The sequence below is a fragment of the Lonchura striata genome, chromosome 4, assembly GCF_050655825.1.
Source record: "Lonchura striata isolate lonStrDom1 chromosome 4, ASM5065582v1, whole genome shotgun sequence".
In the NCBI taxonomy this organism is placed as follows: Eukaryota; Metazoa; Chordata; class Aves; order Passeriformes; family Estrildidae; genus Lonchura; species Lonchura striata.
The window spans coordinates 58049238-58074191 of NC_140706.1; the positions used below are offsets into that span (position 1 = coordinate 58049238).

A 24954-nucleotide genomic window follows, 5' to 3' on the forward strand; every position below is an offset into this window, starting at 1 on the left:
GACACCGCCAGAAAGACTAGCACATGATCATCCACATACAAACTGCTGTCCTCACATGACTTTCAGCAACAACTTCCTGCCAACATCTAGGTAAGGCAAAGGGCTTAGGACAAACCAAGGACCATATCCCTGTAAGTTAACTGGGGACAGTCAGCCTGTTTTGGAGGCTTAGCTTCCTAAGAACAGCCTGGCCACACCATCCACCTGAGAGCTAGAAAAAGCACTAGTACAATCAAACAGGAGTAAGGACTCCTGTCACCACAGTTCATTTCCTGAGCAAAGTGTGCATCTGACTCCCATTGCAGTCCCTGAAACATTGCCAAGCATTTGGACACTCCCATGGCAAAGGCAATGTAAGACCCTGAAATACACAGAATTTTGCTGTTCTCAAAATAGAGGTGATCTGATCACTCCTGCCCAAGAATTAAAAAGTAAGCAATTTCTACAAGTAAAGAATATAAAAAGCTGAAGACAGTTCTCAGAGCAGGCAGACAACCTAAAGCAGCCTTAAAGGCTACACCAGCCATGCACTCAGAGCATTTATATTCTGTTTATACAAGGGAACTATTTTCCGAAGGACTCATTATTTAAAATCCTTCACACACCCCCATGCAATGCAGCAAGAAAGGTTAAGGTTTCATTCCCCTGGTGAATTCTCACTGTAATTTGACAAGGGTGAAGTACTGTTCTTGTTCATCAGGTTAAATACAGACCCTGTCACATCACTGGAGGTACTGTGGACATCAGGCACTCCTACAGTCCACCACACGTTTTTGACATTATGTCTCTGTGTGCTCATGTTTCTTGCAAGTGATGGTTTGCAACAGCTTTCATAAAATGGCAACAGAGCTAATATTTGTCTCTGCTTCCCCAGGCACAAACTATACCCACTTCCCTTATCACATGTAGATAACGCGACCCAGAGCAATACCTCAAAAATTTGGAATAATGTAATCCTCAGAGTCTGAGGAGTACTAGGAGATTTGAGCAGCCCAGAGCTCCCATAAAAGTAATCTAGCAATGAGACTAACTCTGCTTCTGGCAAAGGATGCCTTATAGCACCTCAAAGGACTGAGGTGCACAAGGTTTTTTATATCCATAAGTCATGTGATCTGTCTTGTCTAAATCAGTAAGCAAAATCAAATCAGACCGAATCATGCACTCTAAGTGTAAGAGCCAAACAGAGCCCTTCATGTCACATAATACAACAGCAGTGCATAAAAAGCAGGATAGCATTTAAAATGCTAGTGGAGCACTTTAAAATAGATTTTCACCCTATACAGAAGTCACAGGTTGGGAACACGTCACCAAGGGCTCATTCCTGTAGATTTCTACAGCATGCCATGATACCAACAAGGAGGAAAGCGTGTTTGATGGCCTGCTTGCCTCCTGCCACCCTAAGCACATACCTCCATGGGTGCCACACACATGGTAAGCCTCCTGCACAGCCCTAAGAAGTGCTGGAAGAAATGCCATCAAGGAGATCAAAGATCAGCACAAAGTCAGATCCCTTCATCCCAAAATTTCAGCTTCTCCCGACTGTCCTTTGCTCTTCTGAGTAGTCTGGTTACACAGCAAAGCCCTTGTCAGTGTGCAGAAGAGGAGGTGAGCCCTGCTCATGCAGGCTAAACCCCCCTCTGCACTTCAAGTGGGAGCAGCAAAAACAATAAATGCAGATAGCATAAACAAAGCTGCACCTTCATACAGCAGCAGCAAATCTGAGATTTCCAAACTGAGAGGTGGAAAATAATTCTCATGAAGAATACATCAAGACCCAAATAGGCATGTAAGAGCAGCTTCAGTCTGGTAATTATCCTGGAAGAGCACAATGTCCAGTCACCAAAACCACGAGATGCTACATCAGCTGTCTGCTGTCACAGTTCCTTTGTTACCTTCACTAGCTGACCCAACAGAGATAAAGCTCAGTTGGGCCCTTCTACACACACAGTGACTGCACCTCCCCAAAACTACAGGCACACACTTGAATCTGATGAGATCCTGGGAAACCACACAGTGAGACAAGGGCTGCCACCCTATTACTTTCTATTGGGAGATGCAAGCCATGTGTGTTTCTGGACAGTCATTCACATGTGATTTTAGTAACTGTGTATGACCTTCCACAATAATAACCACAATTGGTGGTGGTGCAGATGTTAATTACTTAAGTTTAAATACAAAACATAATATTACATGATTTTATTTTCAGACAGTTTTAACCTGAATATTAAACATTATTCAGCTTATTAAAAAAAATCAATTTAGCACAGTCATCTTAAGGGACTTGCATGTTTTACTCATCAGTTTTAATTAGGCTAAAAAGTATAAATCAAGGTCCTTTTTGAGGCACTCTCAAAAGGCACCAAAAAGGTTCCATTCTTTATTTGACTGAAGTGCACATTATGTTTAAGTGTTAATGAGAACAAACAAGAGTAACTGAAATCACTCTCCTGCTAATTTTCGTAATTTGTAGTAGAACACTTTTCTAATTAATAATAGACTTCTAGAGACATCTATGTTGACAAATACACACAGACTGCACTCCTTTACCTTTCTGACATCTTTCCTTTGATGCTAATGTACAAGGTGCCTCCACACCTATTTTTCCTACAAGCTGCTCAGCATTAAAAACCTGTATTTTTCCATGAGTCTTCTGATGGCATCTGACTGTCCCACTGTTTGTGAGCTACAATAAATACTGGTATTTCAAGACAAAGGAAGTTAGTAACACCAACACAATTCTACATTCAGATGCATGCTGAAATAAATGTACTGTGCAGCCAGCTGTACAACAGAATTTGGGTGAAATAATACATTAAAAGGAAAAGGATATTGTTATTCAGATTTGAATTTTTTTCCGTCTCTTAAGTCTTCAGCTTAGATGTGCTGCTTACATGCCTGGGGCTGTCATTTGACACAACAGTCCGAGTCACCCAAATGATGATACACCCATCTAGTGTATCATGTGGAAGAATGCATTTGGTGCCCAGGAACAGTGCAGATCATGAAAGCCTTTGGGACCTTCTCCTGCACTCCATACATTCTTCTGGCTAAGTCATTCTGGCCAAGCTTGTCTTACAATAGGTGTAAAAGAACACTGAGAAGGGAAATCTGGGCAAATCACCTCATAAAATGCGAAACCCATGCAGATGAGAGGTCTGCATGCTTGCTGCCTCTTTGTAAGATACAAGTTGTCCTTGTGCTTTTAAAACCTGTCCTGTTGTATGCACCAGCCTAAGCAGGCAAGACTGCTTAGTCAAGACAAGAAAAATAATCTGCCTAGTAATCAAAAAAAAAAAAAAAAAAAAAAAAAAAAAGTGAAACATTCCCATCTGCTCCTCAGGTATATTTGATTCTAGCTACTGCCCAGTTGTAATCTATTTATTGTCTTCTAGCGTGTAGCCAGAGCTGATGAAAGAGTTGCCCTGCAATTACTACAATCCCATGTTCTGCTTGCCTTTACTCTAGCTCCCCAAAACCTGCAATACACTGACAACAACAAATGGCATCCAACACTAGCAGGTGGAGGTGTCCCTTTACTAAACTACCCCATGATGTCAAATCAACCGAATGTATTCCTCGAGTATTCCTTTAATTTTTTTTTAAATCTTGTAATCTTCTTCAAAGCTCGTCATTTTTCCTAGTTGTTTCAGCCCCTTGAACCCACTCATACTTCTGCCAGCAGTCCCTCAAGGAGCAGCAAGAGTGAAAGCCAGCAAGAAGGAAAGGGGCTCACTGAAGAAGGATAAGAAGACAGCAGTGCAGGAAAATACAAAGAGCATGAAAAGTGACTGATGAGTTAAGAATTTTGCACACAACAGCCCAGTCAAACCACCTCTGTAAGGAAGATTTTCCTACTACTTAACTGCATTTACTATCAACTCACTTCTCCTTTATAGCCTAAATTATTTCTCAATGTAACTCAGGTTAAAAAAGATGCAGGCAGTGCCTCCAAGGAAGTCTCTCTCCAGGGACCACAACCCCTCCAATGCAACCCTCACTGTTACTCAGTTAATAAGTAGTGTGAATCTCACAAGAAGCAAACAGGAAACCAAAACAACTGTGAGAGAGACCTTCATACAACATGCATGTTTGTAGTCAAAGTCAAATTCTTATTTGTTTTAGAGAGGCAGTTACTTTAAATCACATTATCAAAAGGATCCCTGCATGAAACTTGAGGGCGATACAGATTTTTTTATTTTTAAGCACAAGCTGACAGTCTGAGGTAATCACTTACTTCTACCAAGTGGGTCTTTTTAAGCAAAACACTACATATCACAAGACATGCCAAAAAATACCTCAAGATAATAATAGCAAATTCAGTGATGCAGGAGATTATTTTTTTCTGCCTAACACAGTAATTTATTGCGTTGGAGTTTTTTTCCATTTGAATACTCTAGTCACCCAAAAGCAGTCCTGAAGTAATTGTGAAATAATCCAGAAAAAAATTGAGCTACAACATTTAAAAAAAACAAAAAACCACAAAAAAAAAAAAAAAATCTAAAAGGCAAAAATTAAACATTTATTTCATTTGGACTCACAATGAAATACAATTTAATCCAAGAGGGTTTGGGTCAAGAATTTTCCTATGGTTTGAAGAGTTTTATTAGTTAGTAATTGATCTCCCATCCTAAAATGACTGAGAAGAAATCACATTTTCTTCTTATATTGCTCAAAATCTGGCCTGGCCATCAGACACTCAAACTCCATTTTTCAGGTGCATTTTTTTTTCCCATCCACTGAGGACAAATGAAAGGTAAGAGGTTTCCAGGTGCCCTCACAATGACAAGGAGTTTTCTTAACAAGCACATATAGAATATCTCCACCAAAACTCAGACAACAGCTGGCTCTGATGGGAAAAATCACACTGCAGTAGAAAAAATGTCACACCTAAAAATGGAGGGGGTTTTAAATCACTTTTTAAAAAAATTAAAATCATGAGCAAAGTTAATTATTCCTTGTGTGGAAGTTTCCAGTGTTTTCATAGTGTCTTTAACATGAAGAACTGCAGTAACCATTTACATCTTAACAGTGATCTGTGAGTGTATACTATTGCTGACAACAAACCTACCTACTAAATTAGCTGATCCAAAACTAGAGAAATACTTAAGTAAATCCTTCTCTTAAAGGCTTTTCTTAAGTATTTTTCCTGGATTATTTTTGTGGCTATACCCAAAGAACATTCTCCACAGAGGTGGAAGAACCAAGGAATAGCTTAGAGCTTAGCAAGCACAAGGATGCTGTGAACAAGGTCAGGTTTAGCAGATTTTATCTCAGTTCCTTGGGAAAGGGTATCTCCTGTACCATATGCCTCTCCCATCTCTAGTGATGCACACAGAGACCAGCTGTTGCTCCTATTTAGACACCACTCTATTCACCAGGCAAAAAAAACATCACCTAGAGCAAGGAATCATGCCAGTAGAATGTTATTTTGAAAATGACTGCCTCCTCAATTTATCATCATCCAAGACCAGCCAGAACAAGTAGGCAGTCCATTCTGAAAATAAATGGATTAATCAACGAAAAAACAAATCCTCTGAGGCCAGGTGAAAAGGGAGAGAAATTGCCAGGGCACCAGAGTTTTAGAGCTGCTGTTCTTTGCCTTCTCCACTACATGGAGATTGACCCAGGAGAAAAAACCTGGTGACCAAGAAGGTTCCCACATGAAGCACACTCTGATATGTTCAGGAATCAATCCTCATCCAATAGGCAGGGCAGGGCCCATTCCTGCTGATGCTGTCCAGCATTCCCAGGGGTAGATTTACAGCAGTGCTGTGACAATTCTTCGTTTCCCTCCTGCAGCTAGGTAACCTTTGGGAGACACTATAGCTATAACCACAATTCTGAAAATTTATCATTCCACTACCATGCAAATGGAATGGCAACACCTGACTGATAGGCACAGACGCTGGCACTAGGAAGATTAAATTAAATGAAAAATGAAACATACTAGAAACTACCCAGCCTGCCAAGATGTTGTGCTAGATATTTCAAAATTATCCAGCAAACTGTCCCTGGTTCTTAAGACTTTAGAGTACAACTGTGATATAAAGTTAGAGCACCTCAGCGCTGTGGGGTATCTAGTCAGATTCACCATACCAAGGACACTCACATTTTAATATTTCCCTTTTTTTTCATTATAGCCTTCGCAGATTTAACCTTGTACCAGCAGCAGAATTAAAGGTCAGAGAAAATAAAAATAGCAAAGGATACACACACTTATAGTACCTAGTATATCCATAAGGTACTCAACAGACCACATGTCTGCACTGCAAATCAGCATTGATACATTCTACATATGTGAAATTTAAGGCACTCAAGTTATGATCCAAAAGAATACAAAGGCAATCTCAAAGAAAACACAAGAACTAAAGTATCGGCTTACTGCTAATTCACTGTGCTTCAAAATCCTGCCTAAATGCAAATAAGTGCTGTGTCCTTTAGGTCAGGTAGATGAAAAGTCTTCTACCAATAAAAGGCATCTGTCAAATTTGCAGTACAGAGATTAGAAGCATTTGAAAGGTAAATCTGAAACCCCAGACTGAAACAACAGTGCTTTCATTTAAACACGTTACTCTGCGTGGTTACTATAAAGCTCTCACTCACAGTGTAATTTAAGGATCATTTGGATATTCTGTTTGGAAAAAAGGTGTCAAATTAAGAAAAGCAGTGTAGAGTCCAGAAACTTTGTGAAAATGAAGCCCCGTCTGTAATAGACCCTTATAGGGTTTTATTTCAACAGCATTATTATGTAATTGTACTGGTGCCAGAGCATTTGCCTCAGAGACCCCCAGCTCTATGAAAAGACTCCCACAACACCCCTGATCCTGTCAGCTACAAATGCTGGTGACAGACTACAGGCAGTCAGCAGCTAACACTGTAACACGGCTCAGGCTGTGATGGTCACACGGCTGTACGAGATCTCCAGACAGAACCTGCCTGGTTGCATGGACAGCCCACATTTCCCTCACTGCTGACTTCTGACATTCAAGGCCAGAGAGAGCTGTGGCCCCGCAGTTCTCCTCAACCTTGCTAATGCAGACAAAGTTGGGCCAGCAGATGCCATCCACACAAGCAAGCAGCAGGAAGTGACAAACCAAATGCATACGATTTTTGGTTTTGTTTTGTTCTCCAAGGGTATTGTGCCTAATATGAGATCATGTAGATCAGTCTTGTAGATCATGTGTGCTGCACAGTATCCCCCTAACCACTTTTAGCCTGTTGTTCCATTTGGAATCCCACCTGGCAAAAAAGAACAGAGAAAATAATTCAATTTATGCGAGCTTCATAAAAGTAAGGAGCCTGCCAGTGGAGGAGGGACCCCACACTACCTTCTACAGTGAAGGAAAGAATCCAAAATACAAACCTGTCTCTCTTACTTCTTTTGCCCATGAAACAAGCTGTCTTTTCAGAATGATGAAGTTTAATTAAGTAGTAACTTACTCAAAGGCTACAACAGAAATCTCTACTATTTTCTGCAAGTACAGGGACTTATGAGGTCTTTCTGCTTGGACACAGATATGCCAGACATCCTGATGTCGATGTGGGAAGTGAACTGAAGTTGCAGGAAAAGAGTTAAGATTCTTTCTTATGTCCCTTTCTTCCTGCTAAAGGGATAGATTGAAAGTGCTACACTAACAACCCTGTCCATCACATAACCTCCAAGCCAAGTAATAAATTATTTACTGCAGTCTCCTATTTGAAAGGGAGTCAATTAGTTAACGGCCCATCAATTAATACTCAGCAAGGAACAATACCAAGAGAGGAACTGGTCTGAACAGCACAGCTCTTGAAACAAAGAGTGCTTTTCAACTGGATACCTCTGTGTTCAAGCCAGTATCTTGCTTCACTGAACATCTATTTCAATACATAAGCGGCGACATTTGCTAGCAAGACATCCTGTTGACACCTATTCAGTCCTGCCCTACTTTGGCATGACAGCGCTGTGAGTTCTGCATGGTTCAAGCCAGTGCTCAGATACATTCAAAGGATTATAATTCCATGTGTTTGAGGGCATGAGGCAAAAGCTTTGTTTCCCAGAATAACACCTGAAGGGCAGCATCCCCTCAAGGGAGGACAATGCAAACAAAATTACCCTGGAGACAGTCTCTGAGAACAGTGGGTGACAATTCTCCCCAGACAACATGATCTGTTGAGTTGGTATTTTAAGTGGGGGGATGGGGTGGTGCATTCCTTGTTTAGGAAGCAGGAAGGAAAACAAAGGTGAGGGAAGGAAAAATAATGTAGGAACTTATTGCAGGATCCTTACAGTAAGAAAAGCCCATCACTGCCCTCTACTATACAATAGCATCATTTTACTATCAGGACATAAATACCTTTCTTAGTTTCTTGGCAGATTTTGCTTTCAGCCCTGCAATCCAATAAATCAGAGCTCGGTCAACCTCTCTGATGAAGAACCGAGCACCCTGCATTTATGGTCCTTATTTTTCCAAGACTTCAGACAAGGAGCCTTCAGACACCTCTGTTCTACAGACAAGGAGCCCAACCAGGAGAAGGCACCACATATCAAGTTATGATCCACAGTTTGCTGTGATGCCTCTGGTGACTTCTCATGGCTTTCCATGAGAACTCACCAGAGGCATCACAGCAAACTATGTCAAAATAGTTTGTTTTTTTTTTTAATATTGTCAAAGCCAGGTATTCTGTTTTATGAACAAACATTCACCCAGGCTTCCTCAGGAAAAAATACCTTGCATTACTAGTATTTTTCAGTTCTACTTATCTCTTTCCCACATTTTTAGCTGATATTTCTATTGCTTTCTATGTAGTATAGCTGTGGTTACTAACAATTTCATATGTGTATTTGGCTTCACACATAATGCTCTAGAGGTGTAAGCATTATTACTACAAAACCACCAATGAAGGTACCTATAAAAACTAAGGAACATTTGACAGCCCTACAGCTACCACTTCCACAAGTTACTCAGATTGCCATATCCCACTGCAAGCCACCACAAAAACAACAAACCTATAAATAAACAAAACAAAAATAAAAATCACACACTGCAGCGAAACATTCAAATGGATTTGGCCCCTAAAATGTTTGTGAGTCTAACTCTCACAGAGGTTCATACCCCACAGCTCCTTTTGACTTCTGAGTTTATCCTTTTTAACTCAATGCATTTTCATGAGTGCTAGAGAGACTGATCTCATCTCCTGGTATCAACTTTTCTGTGCCCTAAGCTTCCCACAATAATAGTGTTCCAGAGTGATATTGGATACACCAGCCCTCCTCAAAAGTTATTCTTGATTGCATTTTGCCAACTGGCCAACAAGGGATAATGAAATTCAGCATGTAAGCACTCCCCCAAGAGCTGGAGAATTTCACATCTGTCATATATTTACTATCCAAAAAAGAAAGGCACTGTATTTATGCAAGGGCTGGGGCTCTGAGAAACAGGGCTGTCACCAGATGTTCCACAGCTGAAAGTCTGTGTAGCCTCAAGATGTGAGGCTAATCAGTGCAGGCCCTAAATAATTAAGTTACTATGCTTTGCAAGAACTGCTGGCTGTTTAGAGGAGAAAGACCACAATTCAACATCCTAGTGAGAGAAAGGCAGAAAGAGCTCCTGTTATATAGGTGAATGGGGGACAGCCAGCATTACCAGGGCAGAATGCACAGGACAAAGTGGGAATCCACATTAAGCCAGGCATCAAAATAGAGTAGTCCCACCTTCTGGCCCACTAGGAAGATTTTGGCACCAGTGCCAGAACAGAGAGCAAGTAGTCTAAGCCATTTGGGTTTCTACTAAACAGCGTTCCCAATCCTGTTTTCAATTAGGATCCCCAAGGACACTCCACAGAGATGATAGGTTCATCCATTTTGTGCTTCATCTCCTCCATCTTATTGTCTTCCAGCTCTTTAATCTTAGGCTCCTGTGAATTCAGGTAAGCAATCTGAAACAAGGGCTGTAGCTGTCAGGATGCAAGGACGTGCTTGCAGTGCCTCACGACAACTGCTCTCTGTCTGGAGATGCTAAAGATGCACCAAACCAGCTTCTTACAAATAAGAGCTCTCAAAATTTATGCCCAGACTTGTTATTTTTAAAAGGTAAGCAAGTTGGAGCTTTTCTGAAATTATTTTTCTTATGGCTGTCTGATACTGTAACACATCTTCCAAGCACTTTCGTGACCAGGGCTCACAAACTCTAAGGTGTCTGCTGGTGATAGGAATTCATTATGTATTTGGCATTTGGCCACGAGGCCATTTTTTTTCCCCGCTATCAAATTAAGGAAAACAACTAAACATTATTAGATTTTTTAGTCCTCAGAATTTCCCCAGAGCAATATCTAATGGTAAGATTTTAATTGCACATGCCTATAAGATAACAAATTGTGATGACAGGTTGGATTTCAAGTCATGACAAAGACATGAACATATGTCAAATGTTCCTTGCATTATTCCAAGTTTAGACAGACCAGCTCGCTATTGGTTTATTTATATACACAGAATGAAAATTACATTTAAAGGACATACATATCCTCATATGTACATAAAAACACACAAAAAATAAAATCAAGTGATCTGGATTTTCCTACAACTCTTACAAATAAGCATCCTTCCTTGAAAACATACTACCAATTACATGTACAAAGAATTGAGCAGTGATGCTGGCAAAATACAGTTTGAGGTGATAAACAGGACTTGGCCATGAGTCTGTCTTTCAGAGTGGAGGAATAAAGGGGATTCCCTTTATGTCCCAAGTGTTCCATGTTCCCAGGAACACTTGCCAGCCCCCGTGCTGACTGCCCTGCTCCAGCAGAGGAGTGGACACATGAGAGGGAGGAAGAGGATGCCTCTGGAGAAATGCACAGCAAGCAGCAGTTGGCAGCGTTAGCACCAGCCCCTGGCTTAGTAGAGCACCACCATGGTTTCCCCTGCCCGCAGAGACTCTGCCACATGGTTTTGCTCACCCACATCCTTGGCTGGAAGGGCACAAAGCTCCCAGCTCCACTCCAGCCTGACAAAAGTAGCACAGCCAGCCACACTGCCTTGCTCATAAGCCAACAGGCACGTCTCCTCCCCACTGCAGAGATAAGTGCTGCACAAGAGTGACGTACCAGAGCCAGCTCCCTTTTTGTCATCTACTCCCCTGATACTAAATCAGCCCTTACTGCAGCCTCCAGCATTTCAGTAACAGCAACAAGACACTGTGAATTAAAAGTTGGAGACAGATCCTCAGCAACAAGAGCTGCAGGGGGGGGAAAAAAACCCTAAAATTCTCATTTAGATCAGCAGCACTGATGGACTTCCGATTGTTCCTAGAAGAGCTTGAAGGGGATCAGCCTACCAAGAGAATAAGGACCAAGCACAATGCTGTAACTCTCTGGGCAGGGGAGCAGCCCACAATCTAGTGAACGTACTGCAAGCACTAAGAGTTGAGAGGTTAGCCCAGGGTACCTTCTCCTCCATGCTACACTCCAGCTTTCCCCAAAGTTAACTCCTCTGGGCTGAGCAAACCAGATTCAGAGTGCATTTACAAGGAATCACTGACTTGCCATGGGATTTAGATCAGACCCCAAAAACATTTAGGGCATGGGCTGGACTCAATGATCTTCAGAGTTTCTTCCAACCCACTGATTCTGTGATTAAATGAACTCAGTATTAAAATGCTGTATTTATATATGTATTTATATATGGCTCCACATTCTGGACTTAAGAACATGTGACAATTTGACTGAACTTCTAAAATTCATCAGGCATCTCAGTTTCCATAGATTATGGTATAAGAGGGAGTGACAGGAATGACAGTAACAAAATTACATATTCCTGGTCCTTACCACTTCCTCTGCCCATTCTAATGCACAGACTTCTTGAGAAGGATTTAAAACACCTGTGAGTCTTACAGGAAACAAACTTACACCTCAGGATGTGTGACAAGGCATTCACCACTATCAAGCACTGCAGAAAGCAGCCCAACACAGCAAAGCACAAGGGAATATATAGCAGTATGTGCTGCTGCGATTATAATTCCCTGAGTTTATGTGATGCATTCAGTACTGCACTGTAACTAAAAACCCACCAGCCCAGGCCCACGCTTGCTACAATGGGCAGATTGCAGCATCTGTGTGGTGTTGGCTAAAAACTCATTGCACATCCTACAGCTTGGAGCAGAACCATGACAGAACAGGGCTCATCCTGCCAGGCCCTGGGAGGAATATTCCAGGGAAGCTGCCCAGCAAAAACTGTTTGATGAAATAGGGGAAATTCCAAATGAGGAAAATCTACTGAAATCTCTGATATGCTTTTAATTTTTCCCACACCACAGCATCTTTCCCAGATGAGTCACTCATTGAGCAACAGGAAATGTCTTCCAAATTCAAAAAAACCACATCACCAAACATATCAAATTAAAAAAAAAATCATGATCAATAAAGGAAACAACTGAACAACAGTGAATATGCCATGGGGTAATAAATATCAGATGGCTCTAAAATTCATTTAACATGGTGGAACTGATAAAATGGATGTTGGAGATATCTTCTAGGGAATCAGCAGTTTCATTTGCAATAAAGAGCTGCTTCTTGCTGGTTTTTGCTGGGCAAAGGTTGCTCTCCCTAACAGGAAATAGCAGGTCTGCCCAGAACTCATGAGAGCAGGTTGGCAACAGCTGAGGAGGAGGTACAAGAGTGAAGGTGGCCATAATTCATCCCCTCATTGTTGTTCTTTTTTCATTTTAGCTTAGCATGCTCCAACATGCCCAGCTTCAATGTATGAGACAACTAGGGCCAGAGAGTCTCTCAGAAGTATTTTTTTTTCTATCCAGCTCCAATGGTTTAGCTTAGCTGATGTTATTAGAAAAAGAGAAATAACTACCCATTTGTGGGCAATCCTACAAATCTTCACATCCAGAAAAGAGGTGTTCCAGCTGCGTGAAAAAGATAGGCACAGCAAGCTTTTGCACTTACAAAACCTGGCCATGGCTTCCACCTGCACTGCTGGAAAGGATGTCTCTGCCCTAGCATTAGGCAGCTGCTTTGTCTGTAAAGATGTCCTTTCGTCCTGCACTTCTCTATTCATTGGGGGAATGGATGCACAGCCAGTCCAAAACGTCAGGATCTCTCCAACCCCTGGGAGCTTCCTGTCATTTTCAGAAAAATGAGCTTTATCTGGAAGCTTAACCTTAACAAAGTAGACAGGAATCGGCAATTAGCCAAATTAAGGTAACGATGCAATAGGTGAAAACAAATAGAGAATGGGTGGGTAGTTATCTCCCCTATTCATGAGGATACAGAAAGGGAAGCTGCTCACTTCTGCTGCTCTTTCTGTACTGCACCAGACTCATTTGACCTCCACTTGTCCCAAAAAACAGCCCTTTTGGAGTATCTTACATGTCCAGGAAGACCCAGGACAAAGTGTCCTCTCATGTGCAGAAAACTGCAGATATGAAAATATTCCTGGTGGTCCATGGCACCTCTGGGTATTGGCTATGGGATGTCTGTACCCATATTAGTCAGCTTTGCCACACTGTTCTTCAGTCTTGGTTGCTTAGGACTATTAACTCCAAAAGGATGTACAGAGAGATCATTCACATTTTTAATTGGAAGTCAGGCAAGCTTTTTTTTTTTCCCCTTTTTTGTTTGTTTGTTGTTTTTTTTCCAAGCATTTGCATCTAATGCCAAACCACAGGAATTGCATCACTTACATGGAAAACCAGTGCGGTTTTTCATTGGGATGCTAATCTTAATACCTATATCCATCAGAAGTGAAACAGCTCTGGCCCCATCAATATCCTGATGAGTTGTAAGTTTCTGAAAACTTAAGTAAAACTCATTTAGAGAGTAACTGCCTTGAAAGCACCCACTTTTAATAGCAATCCCATATTTATTTTGTGCTTAGCTATGACAAGAACTAGTGAGGAATAGGGCTATCTAACAGTACTTGCTAGCCAGGAACTATTACAAAAGAGACGGACCTGGATCAGCATGGTTAGACAATTTCAACATCCTCCTGAATTCCAAGAGAAAGCCAGGCAATACCCCAGAGATTCTGTCACTTCAAGCCCATGGCTTCTCTTAATTCTTTCAAAACAATTTACTGGGAAGAAGCTTTTAGCCTGGTAACCTTAAGCCCCCTTAACTGCATGAGGTTTGACTTTTCTTCAATTAAAAAAAAAAAAAATGCTAAAGGTTTGTAGAAAGACAAAGGAAAAGGAAAATTAAGACAGACTTTTAAGGAATTCATGGCCCTTTTGTTTTTCCTCTCCAGTACCACCCAAGCTGTTTTCAGGTTGGCTTATTTTTTTCCCTAACACATCAGCCTGATCCCTTTTTGATGCTTCTCCAAACTGCTGCCACCAAACCACCTTGTCTATTTGCTCAGCACTTGCTCAAAATAACCAAAACCCAAATGCACCAGACATTACATTTGCATAGCCTGAACTGGGAGAAGATTGGAAGGCTCAAGAGACTGGCTGCAAGCTAAGGTTTCCAGATCAAATCAAGACTAGGTCAGAAATGAAGAAACCTAATCATCTTACTTCGCAACTGCCTGGCAGCTGATACAAAATGAATACTTAGAGTTAGGTCAGCTTTTTTAGACAGCAGATGTCTGCACCATGACACCTATTCATTACCTAGGGTTATTAACTACACAAATATAATTTTTCAAGATTTAACAAAACTCCTTATTGCATAAAGCTATTTACACCACTTTGTGAGAAGCTCAGCATTGCACTTTTCAATTCTGTTTTTTTAAAAACTGATTTTTCTTAAAGAAGTTCACTAATAAAAACATTTTTATAATCACAATAAAATATAATAGGAATTAAATTATGGTGCAATAATTCACACTTGACTGCACAGAGGCCATTTGGCCTTCATCTTTGTGTCTGAATGTGCTGGGTGGGAATTACTGCACTGTAATTCACATGCTGTCACATCTTATGGCTTGGCTAACACTTGAAAAAATCAGAGCTCAGAGTTGGTCACTAGAGAACAGAAATCAGTCTTGTCAGGAAATTGTTACAAACGACAGAAGAATCAGATATTTCAGTCCTGAAAAGTAATACAGCTTACCCCCTCCTGCTGCTGTGAGAGCAAACACATTTTCTGTTGCTGCAGTTTAGAAAGAAAGCCACATGCACTGCTGCCATACACATAAAAACCATCAAACATTTAGGATGGGAAGGGACTAAACATCATCCAGTTCCAACCTCCCTGCCATGGGCAGGGACACCTCCCACTCAACTAGGGTGCTGAGAGACCCACCCAACCTGGTTTTGAACACTTCCAATGATGGGATAAACAGCTTCTCTGGACAACATGTTCCAGGGTCTCAACACCCCCACAGTTGAACTCTTTGACTTTGTGGAACATCACAACCTTCCTGTGCTCCCTTCTCTCAGGCTTCTTCAGATCCCTCTGGATGGCATTCCATCCTTCAGGCATGTCAATGCATGACACAGCTTGGTGTCAACAAAAAACTTGCTGAGGACACAAGTTGATCCCCTCGTCCATGCCACTGATGAAGACATTAAATAGCCCTAGTCCTGATATGGAACCCTGGGAGGAAAAGGTCTTGTTTCCTCCCTATAGCAGGAAGATTCTTTGAGCAGACACACTTGCCAAAAACTGAAGAAAAAAACCCACATTACAAGAAAATCCACTTCAAATCTCCCTCCTTATTCAGTGTGATATTTAGACATGAAAGAAGTGGGTCCGCACACAGACCTCTGCACTGCATAATGACTTAAACAAGAATTAAATAGTGGATAGTGTTAAAAAGGTTGAATTTCACCCTCTATCAATTTATAGATTGATCTGTCATCAGATGGGGAACTTAATATTCTCAATTTTAGTGTAATGCTGCTAATGAAAGTGCTGCAGTTTATACAGAGAACAGCCACCCCCTTTTATCAGGAAAAGCCTTCCTCGATCACTTGTTCCACTATGGAAAAGGTGGCACGGCTGCAGGTAATACAAATTGCCAAGAATAGCAAACATTATAAATATTTCAAGGATGATTAATCTTTAAAACACTGAAGTTAGGCAGAAGCCTGGAAGTCAACTTGGCTATTTCACAACTAATAAAACATGTATCTTGTATTTCATTGTGACTGTATAAAGAGTATCGTAGTAAAAGGCAATTATCCACCATTCACTAGCTAACGTAACACTTGTACAAGTATAAAAGAAACACAGTATGTATTTTAAGCAGTGACAGTATTTCCAGCATATTAAAATAGTAGTGAGGCAAATGTTCTGCTCACATTAAACAGCACTCTGTCACCAAAGACCAGCCTGCTAGCATCGTATATTCCCCCAAGATAGATAATGCTGCTTGCTTTAACAGAATCATTGTCACCAGGCAACTACCAGTGCTGTTCAGTAATAAATATTTCCACTGTTCCCACAGAAACTGGCTCGGCATCTGGACCTGCTAATGCCTGGAGAGATCAGCCTGACCTTGGAGTGGCATCTTTTCACAAGGATGCAGCCCTCGCCGCGGCTGTCTCCCAGAAGCATTGCAGAGATGGAGCAGAAGCTCAGAGGGCACGAACAGGACAGCAGACGAGGCTCTCTTCCTTGCAGCTGCAATGACTTGAAAGGACTTCAAATTTCATTTCCTACTCTGAGAATGATAAATTAGTTCAGCCCCATCTCAAACTAATTCTCATATGGAGAGACAAAATGGCATCTGTCCCTAAAAGCAGGAAGGTCACTTCACAGCTATGCCACAAGACTGCATAAATGATCCTTGGAGGCAACCAGCTTAAGTTTAGAACTGGGCCAGCAGCATCTGTAGTCCTGCCAGTTTGGTGCAGTCAAGTAGCAGGCCTTAAGCTTCGCAACAATACCAGGCTCCAGGACTTGATAGGCTTTGTGTGAACTACAACCTATTTTAGCTTAAATTTAGCTCTAATCTCCAAAGTTATTTGAGAAACTTTGCTGCACTTGCAACTTTCCCCTGGGGTAACTTTTCTCTAGTCTGTCTTAGCTGCAATGTCAAATTGTCCTGGTTTTGGCTGGGATAGAGTTCATTTTTTCTTAGTAGTTGGTACAGTGCTATGTTTTGGATTCAGTATGAAAATACAGAATCACAATGATATATGAGACTGGAGGGAAGTAATAAAGCATCTGTGGTGCTTAGCTGCTAGCTGGCCTTAAACCATGACACAGATACCTGTTGTTTGTCCTGTAATTTAAGCCAGGTTCTGGTTTCATTATTAACTTGTTCTGACTTCAGTCTGGCTTAGTGTTGGCCAAGTGTGTGGTTCTAACCCAAAAATTGCATTGTATAGCAAGGAAAATATTAAGGAATTTAAGCAATCACAGCAATGACTAACCCATCCCATGGATCATCAGGAGAGAAGAGTGTGCAACCCATTAATAAATACGGTGTTAAAATATATATAAACAACCCCAAGCAACTGCAAGACCAGGAAGAACCAAATCCCAGAATTTTGCCCAAGCAGGATTTTGTGATGCTGACAGCTCACTCTCTTGTCACAAGCACAAGGCAAGATGTTAGCAGCAGAAGAAACAGGTTCCCAGACAGTCACACCTGCTGATTTTATTGTATTTGTAATAATCTCCATAAGAAACTGGGTGATCTGGATTATTACTTAATTGGAAAAATATGTGGTTGTCCCTCTTTGGATTATTAAAAGGAGAGTAACAACAATTAACTCATTCTTTGTTGCACATCATATAATTAGACATGTAGTACAATCCTTAAAAAAATAATTTTTAAATAAATAATAATAAACCAATCCGATGGGATGATAAGGATCTTTCCATACAACAGGCCTTTGGCTCTCTTCCAGAGCCTAAAATAAGTTGTTTGGAAATGTGCAAAATTTCACCCCACAGTGATCACTGTGGTATTCTTCCTATCCTGCTCCTAACAGCATGCAGCTCTGAATCCCTTTATTTCTATTATTATTATTGTCCAGCAGTCTGGAAGTCTTAAAGCTCAGCTCTGAGCCACACACGAGCACGACAGCAATGTGACAGAGCAGGTGGACATCTCTCCAGGCTTGCAAACTGAGCTGCTGCCTGTCATGTCCATCTCATTTCAAGTGAACTTTTGACAGCGTTCATTTGTGGGTGAAGAGAAATCTGCCCTGTTTGGAGTCAAGGGAAGGAAGGCTGAGGACAAGAACAGCTGCTCATTCCAGAAAATGCCTCTTGGAAATCCACCTGCTACAGGGAAAGAGGATCCATTTGCTAAGGTGTACATGGGGGAAAACCAACTAAGGAGAACTTTCCCAGGGTCCAGACCTTCAGATGCTTTGGGAAAAGCTTCCAAAGAGGGGCAAAAATAAGGCAGGGGTGCAAAAGTCTTGCCCCCTTAGCAGAGGCCTCACAAAGGATGAAAAAGGCTCTGCTTTTATTGTTATTGCTGATGGCTTTATTTTATTCCTTGGTATTATTTCAGTCTATCTTGTGTAATTCTCTGATTTTGTATAACAGGTTTAGTTTTAGGCAACAAATGGAATTACAGGCTTTGCTGTAGCTTAGGAGTGGGGATAGCTTTTGGGGGGGCTTCTACACTGCTCCAAGTTGTGGTATAAGTTGTAAGCTATCTTCCATTCAAGTCAAGGATAACAGTAAAGAAAGCAGCCACTACACAAATCTATTATTAAGTACTTCACATGGCTTCATTTTTGGGAGAGCTATGATTCAAAGCAATCTGAGCAAAACTAGACAGTGCTGTGCCTGTGCATTTTGGATACAACAGATTAACATAATCACTGAGGAAATGCAAGGACTCATGACCTTTTCCCCTTTCATGATTTCTACAGCTTATCAACAAGATGACATTGTACCAGGGCACTATTCTGGAAGATTACTTTTCATCTTGCAGATCACTCAGGTATACACCTTTTGACTCCATACCTGTCCTCACAGCCCAAGACACACAATCTACTCCAAGAAATGATACAGCTAAAGCAAAAAAAAAAAAAAAAAAAAAAAAAAAAAAAAAGAAAACAAAAACCACCCCCTAATAAAATCCTCAAAACATCACCAGCACCTCTCCAATTTATGAGATCACTGGTCTAAGAAATCTGTCTGTAATGCAGCTACCACTACAGATGAAGAGGCTGTGTCAGGAACTCAAAAAGGGAATGAGATGTAGCAAGGTCAGTCTGAAAAAGTAGTTCATATAATCTCCAGCAATCACTACAGGACAGGAGTAATTCCAGATCATGAAAGAGCAACTCAAATGCCTGATTCCTGTTAAGCTTAAATTCTGAATGCTTTCTGCATGCAGTGAAAAGGGATTACTAAAAGAGAAAATAAAAAAATAAATAAAAAGCAGGGCTTAACTAGGCTATTTTTATAAGGAAGGTGAGGTTGTGGCATGTGTTTAAACAGCATACCACACTGCTGAGATGGAAGCTGCATCCTGGCCATTCAGATCAGGACAGGGAAATCCAAATGAAGTTCTTTGGCTCAGACCAAGGGTGTTCTTCCTCCCTTGTTCAAAGAGAGCTGTCACACTTCCACTTGCATCTGCTCAGGTAATATGGGTGTTGGATAAATGGGTGATGGTCAAATTTACCACCACAGCAAACAACCTGTACATTTAGTCTGGAGAGCAGCATAAAGGCTAGAAATATTTCCAGACGTAGTTCCTGCACCTGTGGCATTTGCTCATGTGTAGTATAATATGACTGCTGGGATACTTGTGACATTTTCATTTACTGGGACTATCAGGCAGGATTTTCCAGCTACCGTGGCATTGAGAATCTTAAACAAAACTGCCAGAGGCATATTTAAACTAATAATTGCTTTAACTGTTAATACTATTTAAATATAAATATTTACAAAACATTTAGCATTTAACTGTCCTAGAGAGGATTGGAGAGCATCTTCCTGAATAGCTCTTTCATTCCACTCTAATTGGTCAACCCAGTTTAAACACTCAGTCTAATTTTCAAATCAGTGAGGAAGAGTCTTGCTTAAAGAACAATAGTACAGATAGCCTTTGTCCCCCAAAGGTGTTATATAAGCGAGGTTGTGCTCTATAGATACGTTCAGCCAATCACTTTATTTTTTTCATCACCTTATTTCTCATAAAACTTTCCTCCTGAAAGTGTGCTAGCACATACACAAAGGATCAGTTGGTAAAGCTCAAAAAACGCCTGATGAATATTTTAAAAGCAGAGGCCCACAGCTTACATACAAGGAGTCATGTCATTTACAGACATGCTTCCACTGGCCTTTAATTAAAATGAGATCCTTGGTAGAGTTCATCTTCGATTTAAGCACCAGAAAAATTAGGCAGACGGATTTTCTAAAGTTCTGCCTGGAGCATTTAGTACCCAACACTGCTAATAGGAGCTCCTCAACCCTTCAGCACTTGTGAAACCTGGCAGCTTACTTCTAGAGCGTACACTGGGTTTCTCATATCAAAAGAACCCAACAGGCCTCAAAATCTTATTTCAAAGAATTACATGTGTCACATTTCACTTAAGAGTTTCGTGGCTAATAAAAGAGATCAAATTTTTCTGCTACAGATCTGTACTGGATTTGGATGTCCAGGTTTTGGGGAGGGAGGCACTGGTTACAGGGGTGGCTTCTGTGAGTAGCTGCTTGAAGCTTTTCCTATGTGTGACAGAGCCAATGCCAGCTGGCTCCAGGACAGACCCATCACTGGCCAAGGCTGAGTCCATCAGGGTCTCTGGCAGAGCCTCTGGGATAACATATCCAAGAAAGGGGACAAAGCTGCTGCTTTGTGAGACAAACAGCTCTGGAGACAGGGTCAGTGAAGGAAGAGGGGCAGGAGGTGCTCCAGATGCCAGAGCCGAGATTCCCCTGCAGCCCTTGGAGGTGAAGCAGCTGCAGCCTTGCTGTGGCTCTGTGGCATGAGAAGCCCCCACTGGAGCAGGTTCGCTGGCAGGATGAGTGACCCCTTGGGAGCAACACATGCTGGAGCAGGGGAAGAATGCGAGGGGTCCTCCCTCTGAGGAGGAAGGAGCGGTAGAAACAAGATGTGATGAATTGAACAGAACTGCCATTCCCTGTGCCCCTGTACTGCCGCAGGGCAGGAGGCAGAGACAACTGGGAGTAAGTCCACTTCAGGAAGAAGGGAGGTGGGGCGGACAGTGCTTTTAAAATTTGCCTTTATTTCTCATTACTTTAACTGTGATTTGATTAGTAATAACCCCCTTTTTCCCCAAGAAAAAGGAAAAAAAGTCTAAGCTAAACTCAGAAAAAGAAAACTTTATGCATCACCAGAATTCTTTGTTTCAGTAGTTAAGTCATAATGTAACCTGGGAATCTCAAAGACCTGAGGGGCAAGCAGGGAGAGAAACCAACATCCTGTAAAAAAACCCACACCATTAAGAAAAGACATAGAAAAAAACCCTTGCTATTTTCTCTTCTCTTCCCTTCCTACAGGCACATTTACACCACCCCTCACTCACCATGGGCAAACGGTGTTAAGAGCATTGTGAAGAACAGCAGCTGTGATGACCACATGACTGTGAAGGAGAGCTTGAAAGTATCCCAGCAAACAAGGGTCCAAATAAAAAGGTGAGCGTCCTCCTGCACGTGCTTCCAACACTTCAGCGGTTGTTGGCCTTCAATTCACATCCAAAAAGGGGAAAAAAGCCCGATCAAAAACAATAAGAATAATAATAAAAAAATATCCCACAGCCAGTATCCAGAGTCTGAGACCTACAAATGAGAAATTAAAAAAAAACTGCAGTTAGTAAAACAGTAAGATACGTGTTTTCAATCAAGTCTTGCTGCATTTCTTAGCTGCCAGCTGTAAAGGCAAATGTGCCTTCCCCACTCTCTGGCCCTTCAGATGTATGCACATTCCTACATAAAATAGGAAATAAAACTTATGTCTGTGCAGAGAACCAGTCAACAAACTGGTTAATAACCAGTGTTCTGCTTCCTCTCTCAAAAGAGGGCCCCAGACAGCAGTTTTGAACAAAAAAGCTGAGACTTTTCCCTCCCTTTTGCATGTCTGTCATGCCTCCGATGTGGATGCTAACGGCAAGATAGCAGGCCAGGCAGAGGGATTAGTAACATAGCTTGGGAGTATTTCCACTGATGATATGCCAGAAAACCTCTCTTTGTTTGAGGTAACCTGTATGGACTCTTAATCACTGCATCTGGACCAGGCTTTGAACCAAGCAGAGCCCAAAGTCACCCTTATCCTGTAACCAGCTACATTCTAGTCACTGCCAGCTACTCACTGCTAGCCGAGCTCTGCAGTTATTTATTGTGGAATTAAAAATAATGGTGTTGTCCATCCCACACGCTCACAGGAAAGCGCGGGGAAATCTGAATCCATGCTTGAATAGAAACATTCGCTCATTTAACCAGAGAACGTATTCCAGCTTTCCATCATTTTAATCTCTCCAGAAGGGGCTAGATGGCCACGGTGACTCAAACTTGGCAGGAAAAAAACAACTCTACAGAGTTAAACTGCGGCAGCAGTTTGAAACTTAGCTCCCCACTGACTTTGAAATGAGGAGGAAATATGAGGAATTGAAAAGTACTTTACATATCTGTCTTGAACTCCTTAGACTCTGCAGTCTTCACAGTACTGGTCTAATTAAAAATCCCTCAAAAAATCTCTGATCAACAGAAGTTATTCTTCCCTGAGCACAGAAGCTGTTTTTGCCAATTTTTGTTCTTACCCAAAACCAAGTCTAAGCCAAAAAAGCTGTATGAAAAAACTGTGCTGCATGCCATTGTGATGTGGGTATATTTCTGAAAGTCTGGCATGACAAAGTGGCCTTTGTTTTGCTTCCTATCTTTACTGATCAACTAAATAAAACCCCATATTGTTCAGAACCAAAGTCTATAAAGAAGCTGCATTTTTTTTTAATAAATATATCTTGTACTGCCAAGATTTTATTTTCTCTCTTGATTCTTCTTCCCAGTCTGTCCCTGCAATTTGTTCACTCAAATGTAGCATTTAGTTTCCATAGCTCTTTTTTCATGTCTGTATGTGGGGCTACTAAAAAATCCAAGTTCAATCTGCAGTCAATTGGCTTCTTTATGATCATCCTTGAAATTAAAACTTTGCTCAAGCTGGGACTAATCAAAATAGTCATTGATAATATTAAAAGTCTGCTTTTCAAATAGGGAAGAGCTTCATGAATATTTTAAATTGTACATTCTAAACAGTGATCAAGTTTTCCATTTATATTTTAGTAGGCCACCAGTACAAATCAAACTACAGTACTGCCATTATTTATGCATGCTTTTTTCTATAGTATCCTCTATGAAGTTTCAAAAGTGAGAAGCTTTTTGTGCTAGAAAATTTTTCACTCATATAAAAGATGGGTGAAAGCTATCCAGGCACAGGTACACTTCCCTGAAGCAAAAGCTCAGTCAGGCAGTAAAAGACCGAAGGTTTGTTTTCAATTTTTATTTGTTTAAACTGAATCAGTTCTGAATAATCTAAGCCTGTTAGAAAGAGATAACATTAAGGCGCAATAAAAGGGTTTTGGGTATATCTGAAGAAGCCACAAACTAATTAGGCTCTCTATCCCAGAGAAGGGATAATTGTCAGCAAAATACTTACACAGAGCCCTTTAATTTTTTTTAATCTGTCTACACATTCCTGCATGATAGGATTCTAGGATTTTTTTATTCCTGTCATCTCACAGGCTGAGGCTGAATGAGCAAAGCATTCACACACCCTCTGCAAAGTCCAAACACTAATTTTTGAGAACTAATGTCTTGGAACCACCAGAGCCACAAATAAACATTTTATCCTCCTAGAAAGTACATTATTGAGTCACAAAACCCATGTGCAAAAGAGACAACCGGACTAGCTTGTCATTATGCACCATTTACTCCAGCTGTAAATCTGACCAGATATTCTCTGCCCTACCATCCTTCCTGCCAGAGGAGAACACTCTTGAGCTGTGGCCTGTCAGGTGGTGTCTGCACACCCTGGCTGGCACAACCCTGCCCTTAAACTTGCTTCTGCAACGCCTTCAACTCAAGCTCACACACAAATATAACCAAATACACAATGTGTCTGGAGATATGCCAGCTGTGTTTAACAACACAGGGCACCACCAGATTAACCAAGTATATTGGAATGCTGCAAAATTCTGGGTGGGTTTGTATTTCATGTAATCAAATAATCACAGTGTGTTTGAGAACTGGGTATCTGCAGGGAAACAGCTACATAGGAAATGAGTGGAACAACCCTTTTTCTTAATGGTCACTCAACTCCCACAAGCACCAGAAAGAGGCCTGCAAAACAAAATTCACTTCATTGTTGGATTACCTCCAGGTAAAGAATAGCCATGGAGAGAAACTAGAGAAAACAGTTCACTATCTGTGAGCTGTAAAGCAGAATGTTACATTTATTGATGCAAGAAAGGGATACACTATCCCAGTGAAAAATTTAAGGGCTTGACTTGAGGGGTTTGGACTTCAACCACAAAGATGATGCTGCCTGCATTGATTTAAGAGAAAGTTCTTCTTCTCACTGACCTTTATGCCCAAAGTGCTGCCCCTGACACCTTCACAGTATGATCTGCTGCATCACCCAAACCAGAACTGCATGCCAGCAGTTCCCAAAAATCCAGCTCAAAGTGCTACTGGCAGAATAGGAGAAAGCTAAATCAAAGAAACTAAAGCCTCATAGTGAAGAGATGAGCAGTGAAGTATTCATCAAGGCGTTGTTCATAAAAGAGCATTATAGATACACTGACAAATTCAACATCTACCCAAGTCTGTTCTTCAGCAGCTGATGTCAAGCAGCACATGGAGCATTTTCTGAGCTCATCTGTCGACAGTCTACAGGGTGGGTGAAAAAGAAAAGGAAACCGGTTCATGTGGTGAGTGAACAGATAGGCTGAATTCAAAGCTGAATTCAGAGCAGTGCAAGTCAAACCTGTCAGAACTCCATTTAATTACTGCCTTCTTCCAAACACAAGCATTTGAACCTGCACAAAGCTGTTCCCTACCTTTCTCACACGGCAAAAGCTGCTTCAGGTATCC

General features: G+C 41.2%; 1 protein-coding gene across 26 annotated transcripts in view; it reads right to left on the bottom strand.

Annotated features, from left to right (window-relative positions):
- ADGRL3 (adhesion G protein-coupled receptor L3) overlaps window positions 1-24954 on the bottom strand; it is a 496522-nt gene that overhangs the window by 300452 nt on the left and 171116 nt on the right. For all 26 annotated transcript variants that reach the window (XM_085579188.1, XM_085579186.1, XM_077782989.2 and 23 more), the window contains one exon: window positions 21396-21648. In XM_085579188.1, the coding sequence (XP_085435314.1) occupies window positions 21396-21450 (55 nt within the window). In that variant the 5' untranslated portion in view covers window positions 21451-21648. The remainder of the gene's footprint in view (window positions 1-21395; window positions 21649-24954) is intronic.